Source organism: Neofelis nebulosa, chromosome 16 (assembly GCF_028018385.1).
Source record: "Neofelis nebulosa isolate mNeoNeb1 chromosome 16, mNeoNeb1.pri, whole genome shotgun sequence".
Classification (NCBI taxonomy): Eukaryota; Metazoa; Chordata; class Mammalia; order Carnivora; family Felidae; genus Neofelis; species Neofelis nebulosa.
In genome coordinates, this window is record NC_080797.1 from 2,715,972 (window position 1) to 2,728,473 (window position 12,502).

The window sequence follows — 12,502 nt, forward strand, 5'->3', positions numbered from 1 at the left end:
TTCTGGAGCAGCAGCGTGGGAGGGAAGATGGAGGGGCCCACCCTGGGGCCTGTTAGTCCTTAGCTCATCCCCACCCCCCGAACCCCGGGGAACCTTTGGCACCCCCGGACGCCCAGGCTGGGTGAAGGAGGGCTGAGAGCGCTCCCGACGTCCCAGCTACACTCGGACACGAGCCACTTCGTTTACAGGTTTAATGGTCTGAAAAGCCTGCGCGATCGTGGTCAGAGATAGGGAGGCCCTGCCAGGCTCTCTCTTTGCACCTCAATAGAAACGATGTGGTGGCCGGGTACCATGGCCAGGCCCAGCACACGGGGTTCTCCCGCAGAGAAGGAATCTGGAAAGAAGGGTCAGAGCATCAGGGAGGCAGGCCAGCGTCGGTCCCGCCCCTTCTAGTCCCAGAAAACTGGGGTGCAGCGGGTGTGTGTGTGGGGGGGGGGGTGCCTCGCGGTGAGGGCTCCGCCGCATTCCCCGGGCACTGACCCGACGGTTTGAGGAACTCCTGCGCCGAGCCCAGGATGACATTGCAGTCGCGGTCGGTGCACAAGAAGCAGCCGACCAGGGTCCGTCCATCTGTCATGCGAATGCGCATAGTCTTGTTGAGCAGCGCCTCCAGCTGCTGCCGGGCCCGCGCAGCCGGCGAGTCCTCGCGCTCCCCGTCTGAGTCCTGCGCGGGGCGGGACACGCGCTGAGACTGCGCCGCCCACCCACGGAACCACAGCTCCCGACAGCCCGCGGGGCGCTCACACCAAGCCCAGAGGCTGCCGGGAGCTGCAGTTCCCCCTTCCGTCCCCCCATCTTGCTCCCCGGCTGCCCCTCAATCCCGGCACTCGAGCCCGCGCTAACCCCGGCGCTGGAGCTGCTTTGACGCCGGCTGCAACAACCGTTCTCCTCGCGTAGCAGCATGGTTGGTCCGGCTCCGGCCATTTGCCCCCGGGCCTCCTGAGGGCCCTTCAACTTCTTAAGAACCTTTCGGGTCCGGTGGTCTGAGATCTCGCGAGTGCTCCCGACCCCTCTTCTTTCGCGAGATCACCTCTCCTCCTCTTAGTCTCCTGGGCAACTGCAGAGATCTCGCGAGCTTCTCTTCTCCGACGCTGAGGCTCGCTGAGGTCTACGGCGCCGGATGTCTTAACATATCGCGAGAAGTTTTGCCTCTTTAGTTTTAGACCTGGCCGTTAGGGACCCTGGAATTAGCGAGAATACCTTTTTTCGTAATCGCACTCCACCCCACCCTCCCTTGCTTTTGCTGCCTCGCGAGACAGTCGGTCCTAAATATCCCTTTGTAGCCCAGACCACTCTGAAAACGGAAGGTGTTCGCTTTCGCCCGGAACCCTTGAGCACGCAGCCCGATCCCTTGAAAGCCAGACTCGGACTACGTTTCCCGTGAGCACGCGCAGCCCACGCTCCGCCTCCTTACCCGCGCAGTGTTTGATCTCGGTGGCCGGTGGCCGGAGAGGGACAATGGTTTCCATGTCAGCAGATAAACGCGCTCGCGAGGGGGAAGAGATGCAGTGAGTGAGAGCGTGCCGAGAGCGACGAAGCAACGGGAGATGGTGGCCGATAGTGCAAGAGCCAAGCCGCGCCGAGGCCTAGTGGCCGGGCCAGACTTTGAGTTTTTCCTGCGTCGGTATTTCACGCCGGCCGAGGTGGCCCAACACAACCGGCCGGAAGACCTTTGGGTATCTTACCTGGGATCCGTGTACGACCTGACACCGTTGGCTCAGGAGTATAAGGGTAGGGGCCGTGCTCTGGGCCAAGGCCAGGGCGTACGTTGGGGGGAGGGGGGGGCGGGGGGGCGGTGCCCCGTTCTTGGGTGGCTAGCATTGACTGCGGCTGCTCCTTCCCAGGAGACCTGCTGCTAAAACCCATCATAGAAGTCGCAGGCCAGGACATCAGCCACTGGTTCGATCCGAAGACCAGAGACGTGAGTTCTGCTGGAACCCGGGGTTGGGGGCGGGGGGCGGGGTGGGTAGGGACACCGGAGAGCGGGGTGGGGAGGAGAAGCCGGGGCGGGCCGGGGTCGGCGATGGTGACTGCTCCGAGGCCCCTCCCCGAACCCCGCTTTAAAGATCCGCAAGCACATAGACCCGCTGACCGGCACCCTGAGATACCGCACCCCCTGGGGCCGCTTTCTGCACGTCCCGCCGCAGCTGCCCCGTTCCGACTGGGCCAATGATTTCGGGAAGCCCTGGTGGCAGGGGTCGCGTTATGAGGTGGGGCGGCTGTCCGCCAAGACCCGGAACATCCGCATCATTAACACGCTCACATCGCAGGAGCACATGCTGGAGGTGAGAACTGGTGCCTGAGGGCAGGTCGGAGGGGACCGGGGAAGCCCAGCAAATCGCCAAGGAGATCTTCAGGCCCTTAGATCTCCATGACCAGTGGGAGCAGCGTTTTCTCCCCCTCCAGGGGCAGACGGGGAGAGCAGACCACCTAGGTCTCCAGGGTGGGGAATCGGAGGCGTGGCCGGATCACGGGGTACATAAGCCCGGGGCACAGTTCAGGCACCTCAGTGACGACGGTCCTGAGAAGCTCTTACGGTGCTGTGTTTGGGATAGTGGCTGTAAGCAGACTCTCTTATTAGTGTCCTCGATTGTAGGGGTGAGGGGAGGCAGCAGTGACTGTGACCCTTTAAGGCTGTTTGTTAGAAGCGGCTGCCATAAGGACCGTAACGCTTGGGGGCCGTTCACCGCATGCTTCCTCTTGGGGACCGTGAAGTGCCTAAAAGTACGGTCTACCAAGGGAGGCTCTCTGATCCCAGCCCTGTCATCTTTTGGGCTCCTGGCCTTTGTTTGGGGGCGTGTGCGTTCATTCCAGAATTCCGGGGGTGGGGGGTGCTTTCATGTTGCAGGTGGGGGCCCTGGAGTCGATGTGGGAAATCCTACACCGCTATCTCCCCTATAACGCACATGCTGCCAGCTATACGTGGAAATATGAGGGGAAGAACCTGAACATGGATCATACCCTGGAACAGAACGGGATCCGGGACGAGGACGAAGAATTTGACTATCTCAGTATGGACAGTGCACCTTACACACCCGCGATACTGCTGTACTTCAACGATGACCTCACAGAACTCTAGGGAGGGAGATATATGCTCATGTAGACTGAAGATATATTTTGAGTTTGGCTGCTTCCGTGTCCTGTAGGAAAAGAGGTGGGTGTGGCGGTGCTGGAGCCAGACCCCCTTTCTGTTCCGGCCGCTGGCCTGTGGTTCCCCATGTGTCTCTGAGGTTTACAAGTCCCGTTTCCCAGGCCCACTACACTTTGCTCTGAGAAAGTCGGAGAGCATGCGAAAAGGGCATGAATTGATTCCCAGGAACGATCCAGAAGGTGCGGGATCTCGGATTAGGGAGACGTAGAAGGGGTCAGTCAGAGCTCAGGCAGAACTGTCCGACGGTCAGAGAGAGAGAGGTCCCCCGCGGGGATGAGCGACGGAAGAACCTCGTGGCAGCGATGGAGACGGGCCAGGCCGCAGGGAGACAGGACCTTCCCCAGGCGGGAGCAGGAAGTGTCGGTCACTGGCCAAACAAAACTGCCTCATTTCCCTTCTGAAGAGCAGTTGCCAGTCGCAACCCAAAGGGAAGAAAGGAAGCGAGCGGTTAGCAGGTTAATTCAGGCTAGATCTTACGCTACGGGCTTCGTTTGCCCTGCTTAATACGACGACCCTGTAAGAGGGACACCATCACCGTAAGGCTTTGGAAGCTTAGAAAGACTTTTTGTCCCCGTTCGGCTTTGTTAAGCGATTGAGGAACCTGGCGGCATCCCAGCTAGCGAGTGGAGGGGAGCTCCCTAGGCTCGGCAAGGTTTAGTGGCACGAAGGCACACTACTTAGTGGCTGGGGGACAGACTCGAGAGAGCATCTCACCGTCCGAGGCTTGCTGGCGGGGCAGGACGCCGGAGCCCTATTGTGTGGTTTGGTTGGTTTCTGCAGTTACGGTCTTTGGAAGGGAGTCAGCAGAGTTCTGCAGTGGCCGAGCGGAGGCAGGGGGGAGGCAGGGAGGGCTGCCAGCTGAGCAGGAGCTATTGAGGCTGCTTCCTGGTTGATCCCACAGCAAAATTTTCTTCTTTTTTAGAGGAGAAGAGGTAGATGCGGACCGGCCGCAGGGAAAACGAGTGGAGGAAGGGCCTTTAGATGGGGGACAAAAAGCAGGCAATCATGACGGGCCTGGGCCCCTCAGGGAAGGAAAGAATGTCTGCGTTGCAAGATGGCAAGCCTTACAACAGTAATCTAGAGAGGAGCTAATGAGGTCAGGAAACTCATGTGACCAAGGGACAGCCAGCGTGGCGGGGGAGCAGTGGCCAGATGTGTCCCCTTCAACCTCAGCAGGGGCGGGGAACGAGAATGACAGACCGGTGGGCTTCCTGATGGTCACAGGCCCAAAAGAACTGGGGAGAGGTGCGTGCACCTGCTGGCCAGGGGTGCCGGGGCCCGAGCAGGGGACCGTGAGGCGCTGGGCGGGCCGCCGAGGTGCTTTCTGAGGGGCTGGCTGGGAAAGGCACGGACGCAGGTGGAGACAGGTCCGGCCCTTTCTGAGCTCCCCGTGAGACAGAGGGCCTCCGCTCAGTCCCGTGTAATGCGAGAGGGGCCGTGAACTATCTGGATCCTTCTAATGTTTGGTCCACTCTGGGGTTGTTTCACATGCGTCCAGTTAAACCGACGCCTCAAGAACCCGAGCCAAGCGGCTGCCCTGGGGCCTGTGCCTCCGGGAGGGGCCCACACCGCCCCCCTTCCGGAGTCTCCTGCCTCAGTGTCTCCTGCCAGAAGCACACGCCTCTCCTCGCACCCTGGTCACTGTCCAAGTCATTCCCAGCTCCTAAATGTCCCTGGAATCCATCCTCTTTCCGCTTCTGCCCCCACACACCACAGTCTGAGTGAGCTCTGGAAACCAGACCGAGGCCTCTGGCTCTCCCCCTTCAGATTCTTCAGCGGCTTCTGGTTGCTTTGGGAATAAAGCCCTCTAAGTCCAAAGATGCTGTGTAAGCTGGCTTCTGCCCACCTTGCAAGTCTCACCTTTGTTCTGTGTTCCAGCTGCACGGCTGTCTCGCAGTCCATGAAATGTGTGTCTGCCCCAGAACCTTCACGCATGCTCTTCCCTCTGCTTGCACACCCTTCCGTCTCCCACCTAACTGAATCCTCGATGGTTCTTCCTCAGGAGAGCTTCTGGGGTTTCTTGGTGTTGAAAGCAAGACTCTGCCAGATCATTTCTTAACGCCACACACATTTCAGAGTACTTCCTACAGTTTAAACTTCAAAATTATGGATGTAGTTGGCTGGCTGGCAGCTAGAGAGTAGGGACCATGTATGTCCACCCTGTTCACCGCTGTGTTCCCGGTGCTGGGCACACAGTTGCTGCTCAATAAATTTTGATGGTATGACCTCAAATGTTGAGTGAATTCATCCGTCTGGAATAACTAGTGGATGGGATGTTGTGTCCTGGGAGGTAAGTGAGGCCACCTCCAGCCACAGGCTTCTGTCCTGGCTCCCTTGGAACCAAGCCCAAGCCCTAGGGGCCTTCTTCTCACCAGATTTGGGGGGAAACCTGTCATTCCCGCGGACGGCCACCAGGTGGCCGTACTCGCCTACGGAGTCGGCGGCGGGGGCGGGGCGGCTAAGGGAGGGAAAACCCTCGCAAGTTCTGAAAAGGTTACAATGAAAGGCGGCCCCGCCGGAATTTATAGGTGGGAGGGAGGGATCAGAAAAGAAGTTAAAACCACATGGCTACTATTTTATTAGCTTTGGGTTTTACTCCTGTTCTAGATTTTTTCCACAAGCTCATGCCAGGAAAGGAGGGACAGCCCAAGGTGGGGGTCTGATTACAGGGGTGGGTGTGCTCGGTAGATCGCAGAGCTGCGGAAGGGATCGACACCCCACGTTTCAGAGAGAATACAGCACACGGGTTTATTAACACGTATGGGCTTTAGCGCGGACGCGAGTAAAGTTTTTCACGAGGCACCACTTGGTTCTCTAAATACCCAAGGCTGGGTATTTGCGGGAGGAGTATGTAAATAACGCCTGGGCCTAAAATCTAGAAAGTAAATAGCACTGAGTGTAGGGTCCAAGTCCTCTCCTGGCGACCTCTTTGGTTGTGGAGGGAGGCGGGGGGGGGGGGGGGGGGGGGGGGGAGGGGAAGGGGGGGTGAAGGAATACGGAAAGGAATGCTGCCTGTCCTCAGGAAACCACAACAGACTCAAAGGACTCAATGGGCAAGTTTCCCCTGAGCCCTGCTCCCTAAGTGCATAGCACCAAGGATAATAAAGACCCGGGTGTCCCCGCAGGGAGCCTGCCCGCTCAGTGGGAAAAAAGACACACACGTGCACACACACACACACACACACACGGAAAGATAAATGAAAACAGTACATGATAAAGGACCAAATTATGGCATAGAAAAAGTTTCCACCCTCCTGGCAAATCGCACGTGGATTCTTAACCTGGATCTCCAGAAGGGCAGAGGTAGTTTCTAAATATGGTGGGGTGGGTGTGTGTGCGTGCGTGTGTTTGCACGTGCGTGCAAGCTCAGATATGTATTATTTTGGAGAAGGGTGGGTGCTATAACTTCCATCGGTCTCAAAACGGCCCGACCCCCTGCCCCTGAAATAGTACCCCCCCCCGCCCCCCCCCCCCCCCCCCCCCCATTGAAAGACCTCCGGAAGCGAAATAGCAGAGGCGGCGATAACCACGTGGTCCCGGGATTCCGGCCACCTGTCTCCACGCTCATCTGTTACACCTGTGTTGCCACGGCCGCCAAGCCCAACGCCGTAACCCCTCGGGGCTAAGTTTATGGCCAGTCCGAAACATTTTCCTACCGTCCCGAATTCTGATCTGGACGTACCTCGGGCTGAGTGGGGGGATCTACCCTTCAGGCTTGAGCCTAACGCCCAGTCGTGACGTCAGAATGAGTTCAATGCTCCCAGCCCGCCCAGCGAGTTTAGGTCAGCCACACGGAGGTGTTGATACTGGGAGAACGGCCGCTTGCTGACGGAGCAGCGAGCGCGTGTGGAGGGGTTGGTGGTAGAGAAGCAGACAGAGTTTGAAGCCTGGACCATCCTGAAAGTCGAAGGTTAGGCATTCCAAATACGAACAGGTACGCCGCCCGAGCACCGGGTCCTCTAGGCATAAGGGAAACACTCAAAATGACAATAACCGTAAAGCTGTGCGTATGTGAAGGGAGGTCGCCTAAGAGGGGTCAGGGGGAAAGAAGGCCGAGATGAGGAGCAAGGCGGTGGAGAGAGTGCTAGAATGAAGTCCCCCTCCCCCTGGGAATGGCTCAGTGGCCGCCTTTTGGAAGCTTGCGGCTTAGTGGGAACTCGGGTGTCCAGCGTCCGTCTGACCGAGTCACCCCTGTCTGTATCCGCCACGGCCACGTCGTGCCTGGCGCAGAGGGGTAATGCCTACCTGCTCCAGGAATTAACCGTACACGTGATCCCTGCTATCTGACATGTGTGAACCCAGGACCCGAACAGACCCACATGATGTGATGTCCCCTGCCACTTGCCGGCTCCGTGTGGGGGGAGCCTGCGAGCCGTGGACAGTAACACCTGTGCTCATCAATGGCGCCCGCCCTCCTGTAAGGAGGCTGACATATCCCCCTTGTCCTTTATCTATGTCTTTTTAGGTTTTATTTTGTATTTGAGAGAGAGAGAGAGCAAGCAAGCAGGGGAGGGACAGAGAGACGGAGACAGAATCCCAAGCAGGCTCCAGGCTCTGAGCTGTCAGCACAGAGCCCCACGTGAGGTTAGAACCCGTGAGCAGTGAGGTCATGACCCGAGCCGAAGTCAGTAGCTTAACCATCTGAGCCACCCAGGCGCCCCATCCCCTTGACCTTAGAGGACAGCCTGGAGAGAACGTATTTGGCTGCGTATCACAGGAGGTCGACAGCCGGGGCCTAACTACAAACAGTGAGTTTCTCTCAAACGCTGAGTCTGTGGTGTCGTAATTCTGCGGGCCGGGTCATCGGGGTCTCCGGGAGCTCTTCTGTCGTTCTCGGGGTCATCACCTTTCTGCCGCTCTACCGCTAGCCTGCGCGGTGGGCAGGAAGGAGGAAAAGGGAAGGAAGATCGCGTCTCTATCGAAGCAAACATCTGACCTTTGGCTGCAGCTCACGGGTAGGAAGCGCACTCCCCAGGGGACCCTTGGCTGCAAGGGAGCTGGGACCCCGTGTTTTCTACTGACGTCCACGACACGGGCGGGGAGCACCACCCTGGACGGAGGGCACGGATACCGGGTAGGAACCAGTGATCCTCCCGCAGTCACGCTCAGGCGCTGTATTCATCCATTCGTTAGCCAAAAACCAATGTTGTTGTGCCAGGTACTGTCTGGGGTCTTGGGGACACAGAAGGGAACGAGGCAGGCGAGGCTCCTGCTTCACTGGGACTTAACGATCTGGAGGGATAAACGGTGAACAAAGGACAAGATCGTCTCAGATGGTACTAAGAGCTATATGCTAGGTACGCCTGTGCTCACACACGCACAAACATATGTAAATACACACACGCACACGTGTGCTAAAAGTACTATAAGAACAGAGACGCCAGGGGCACCTGGTGGCTCAGTCGGTTCAGCGTCCGACTTCGGCTCAGGTCACGATCTCAGGGATCGTGGGTTCGGGCCCCGCGTCGGGCTCTGTGCTGACACCTCGGAGCCTGGAGGCTGCTTCGGATTCTGTGTCTCCCTCTCTCTCTGATGCTCCCCTACTCACTCTCTCTCTCTCTCTCTCTCTCAAAAATAAACATTAAAGAAAAATTGTTTTTAAAAAAGCCAGCAATCGAAGTAGAGGCAGATGTGAGATCACAGAAGGCAAGCAAAGATCATTTCCAGAAGGGCGTAGCGAGTTAAGAACTCAGAAACAGCCTCTCTGTCGGCAACCAGGAGGCTGTGGATAGTCTGGTGGCAGTGGCTTCAGAGGACCTGGAAAGCGAGAGTGGTCAAGTAGGACAAAGAGGATGCAGCGAAATACACAGGCTTCGTGCCCATGTCTCCGGGGAGCTCTCTCTGATGTTCTGTCTCCGGGAGAGAGCTGATAAGGTCTCCCGCCGGAGCGGAAGGTGGAGGAGGTGTGGCAAATGTGAGGAAGCTTTGGAAAAGTGGCCACGGAGACCTGAAAGAAGGCGGACTAGGGAAAAGGATTTCTGAGCCGGGACGCCGGTGGGCACGGTCGTGGTGTTCTCTTCAGCAGCACTCTGCACGCTGGGTGTGAGGGTCACAGTTAGAGGTGCGCGGGCAGAGGCTCAGGAGAGGACACGACACTGGCTGAGATGACAGACCACAGACTCTACGTTGGACAGGGAAGGAGGTGAGGACCCGGTAGAGCCCGATGAGGGAGGGACTAGAGTGTCTTATGGGTCCAAGAACAACAGAGAAGTGAGCTAGAGGGACAGAAAGTTGTGGGCAATGCGGGGGGGGGGGGTTGAACCCCGTTATTTCAGAAGATGTAAGTCCTGAGCCACCTCCACCGGTGTGGAATGGACAGAAAGGCCTCTGGTCAGGGAGTCAGGGGCAGGACTGAGCCCGTGTGAGTCTGTAGTCAGTGAGGGGAAGGATGAGGGCAAGCAGATGCAGCCTGAGAGTGAAGTTCAGGGCTATACAGCCCATAGGAGCCTTGGACAGGGGCCTGTCACCTGACATGGGGGAAGCTGGGATCAACCGCTGGTGAAAAGAAATAGATTCCTTTACGTATGTGGTTTCCAGACTTATCTGCCACGTCACCAAACTTTGTAACCAAATATTTGATCCATTCTCCTATCTTCTCTCTTTCCATATACTTTTAATTTTTTTTAAGCTTAGTTTTCTTTTTCATTGCAGAACATGTGTTCTTTACAGAAAATTCCAGGTAGGCAAGCATAAAGATGTCAAAACAAAAGCACTCTTATTCCTACCACTCAGCAGAAACCAGTGTGAACATCTCAACCACTTCCTCCTAGTACTTTCCTATCTGGCTGCGATTATACTACACGTATGACTTTATATTGCTTTATGCAACTAACATTAGATCTTAAGTTGTTAAAAAGGAATCAGGATAGAAGAACAGTGGTTTTCTCTAGAAGGGGCACAGACTGGGAAGACGCTGGAAACTTCTACGGTGGTAGACATATATATTAAACAAATTTTTTTAATGTTTGTTTTTGAGAGAGAGAGAGAGAGAGAGAGAGGGAGAGAGAGCACGAGTGGGGGAGGGGCCGAGAGAGAGGGAGACACAGAATCGGAAGCAGGCTCCAGGCTCCAGGCTCCGAGCTGTCAGCACAGAGCCCGATGTGGGGCTCGAACTCACAAACCATGAGATCGTGACCTGAGCTGAAGTTGGACACTTAACCGACTGGTGCTGGCGCTTGACATATTTTACATCTTTACCTGGCTGGTGTTCATACAAGAGTACGCGTATGTAAAAACTCAAAATGTACACCTCAAAAAAACCCCAACCAAACAAAAAACAAAAAGAAATTAGATCATAAGCATTTGCTCGTGCCATTTTGTCAATGTGGAAAAAAGTTAACAATCACCAAATCTAGAAGAGTATACAGGTATCAACAACACAAGAAATGACGGGTGTTGGCAAGGGTCTGGAAAAAGGGGAATCCTCATGCACTGTTGGTGGGTGCGCACACTGATTCAGCCACTCTGGAAAACAGTGTGAAGGTTCCTCAGAAAGTTAAAAATAGAACTACCCTACCATCCAGCAATTGCACTGCTAGGTATTTACCCGAAGAATACAAAAATGCTAATTCAAAGGAATCCAATAAATCCAATACCCCAAAGTTTAGAGCAGCATTATCTACAATAGCCAAACTATGGAAGCAACCCAAGTGTCCATCAACTGATGAATGGGTAAAGAAGATGTGGTACAGGGGCGCCTGGGTGGCTCAGTCGGTTAAGCGTCCGACTTCAGCTCAGGTCACGATCTCGCGGTCCGTGAGTTCAAGCCCCGGGTCAGGCTCTGTGCTGACAGCTCAGAGCCTGGAGCCCGTTTCAGATTCTGGGTCTCCCTCTCTCTGACCCTTCCCCGTTCATGCTCTGTCTCTCTCTGTCTCAAAAATAAATAAACGTTAAAAAAAAATTTTAAAAAGAAGATGTGGTACATTGTAGATACAATGGAATATTACTCAGCCATAAAAAAGAAGGAAATCTTCCCACTGGCAATGAAATGGATGGGGCTAGAAAGTATTATGCTAAGCAAAATAAGTCAGTCAGAGAAAGACAAATACCGTATGATTTCACTCCTGTGTGGAATTAAAAAACAAAAACAAATGAGCAAAGGGGAAAAAGAGAGGCAAACCGGGAACCACACGCTCAACTGTGGAGAACACACTGTTGGTTCCCACAGGGGAGGGGGATGGGGGTGTGTGTGAAAGGGGTGATGGGGGTTAAGGAATGCAATTGTGATGAGCACAGGGTGATGTACGGAAGTGTTGAATGACTGTACTGTACATCTGAAGTTAACATCACACTATCCTGGAATTTAAATTAAAACTTAAAAAACAAAAAAGAGTACACGGGGGTCCACAGCACTCCTTCAATTTTTCTGTTGGTTTCCTTCCCACCTCGACTCACCCGGTATCCTGAATTTTATGTCATTATTTCCTTGCTTTTTCTTTGAGATTAGTTCCCTTCCACCTAATTGGAAAAACTGGAAATTTTTCAAACCTACAGAAAAGTTGAAGGAGGGCTGTGGACACCTGCATACTCTCTTTCTTCGTTTTGTAAGTTCAAAAGGTTGATGTAACATAACATCAACCACGAAGAATATTACAATGAAGACGTGTGTCCATCATCAGGTTTAGTAAATACAACAATAGTCATATTTTTTAAAGCCTTGTCTGATCTTCTTTTGAACTTATGAAATAGTTCTCAATAGGTAAAAATTTTTAAATAAAAACCTCCATAACATCTTAATGGTTTCTAAAAATTCACCCATAAAATTCATGATTTCTTTTGAAAAACATTTTTTAATGTTTTTGAGACAGAGAGACAGACAGAATCCGAAGCAGGCTCCAGGCTCCGAGCTTCAGCACAGAGCCCGATGTGGGGCTCAAACTCACGAACTGTGACGTCGTGACCTGAGCTGAAGTTGGACACTTAACCAACTGAGCCACCCAGACTCCCCTAAAATTCATGATTTCAAAGTGTAAAGGTCAGAAGCTCTCAGTATAAGGTTTACAAGATTGCATGGTTGTCACCACTACCTAATTCCAGAACATTTTCATCATATGCAAAAAGAAATCTCATACCCACTGGCAGTCATTTCCCCATTTCTTCTCCCCTCAAATTCTGGTCAATCACTAATCTGTTTCCTGTCTCTGTGAATTGATCTAATTCTGGGCATTTCATATAAGTAGAATCATACAGTAAGTGGCCTTTCGTATCTAGTTTCTTGCACTCAGCATGATGTCGGCTAAGTTCTTCCATGTTGTCGTGTTTATCCCTACCTCACTCCTTTTTATGGCTGAATAATATTCTACCGTATGGATATACTGCCCTTTGCTTATCCATTCATCGGCTGATGGGCAT

General features: G+C 54.2%; 2 protein-coding genes across 6 annotated transcripts in view; one reads left to right on the top strand and one right to left on the bottom strand.

Moving 5' to 3' along the window:
* The first annotated feature begins 76 nt into the window (after positions 1 to 76).
* Positions 77 to 5,383, top strand: LOC131497613 (cytochrome b5 domain-containing protein 1). Of its 4 annotated transcripts, none has more exons than XM_058704023.1 (5): positions 77 to 188; positions 1,284 to 1,731; positions 1,845 to 1,921; positions 2,067 to 2,285; positions 2,849 to 5,383. In XM_058704023.1, the coding sequence occupies exons 2-5, from the start codon at positions 1,548 to 1,550 to the stop codon at positions 3,077 to 3,079; spliced, it is 711 nt and encodes a 236-aa protein (XP_058560006.1). In that variant the 5' UTR covers positions 77 to 188; positions 1,284 to 1,547; the 3' UTR covers positions 3,080 to 5,383. The 4 variants fall into 4 exon arrangements, with proteins under 4 accessions (XP_058560006.1, XP_058560008.1, XP_058560009.1 ...); XM_058704025.1 differs by having other exon boundaries at positions 79 to 188; positions 1,475 to 1,731; XM_058704026.1 differs by having other exon boundaries at positions 82 to 188; positions 1,478 to 1,731.
* NAA38 (N-alpha-acetyltransferase 38, NatC auxiliary subunit) overlaps positions 178 to 12,502 on the bottom strand; it is a 24,886-nt gene continuing 12,561 nt past the window's right edge. For both annotated transcript variants that reach the window (XM_058704028.1, XM_058704029.1), the window contains exons 3-5: positions 844 to 1,181; positions 481 to 664; positions 178 to 334 (exon numbers count right to left, since the gene is read on the bottom strand). In XM_058704028.1, coding sequence (XP_058560011.1) covers positions 222 to 334; positions 481 to 664; positions 844 to 924 — 378 coding nt within the window. In that variant the 5' untranslated portion in view covers positions 925 to 1,181 and the 3' untranslated portion in view covers positions 178 to 221. The remainder of the gene's footprint in view (positions 335 to 480; positions 665 to 843; positions 1,182 to 12,502) is intronic.

Coding starts and splice junctions, on each gene's coding strand:
- LOC131497613 (XM_058704023.1), top strand. CDS start 1,548: ATGGTGGCCGATAGTGCAAGAGCCAAGCCGCGCCGAGGCCTAGTGGCC. Junction 1,732..1,844: donor GTTGGCTCAGGAGTATAAGG/GTAGGGGCCGTG, acceptor GCTCCTTCCCAG/GAGACCTGCTGCTAAAACCC. Junction 2,286..2,848: donor CGCAGGAGCACATGCTGGAG/GTGAGAACTGGT, acceptor TTCATGTTGCAG/GTGGGGGCCCTGGAGTCGAT.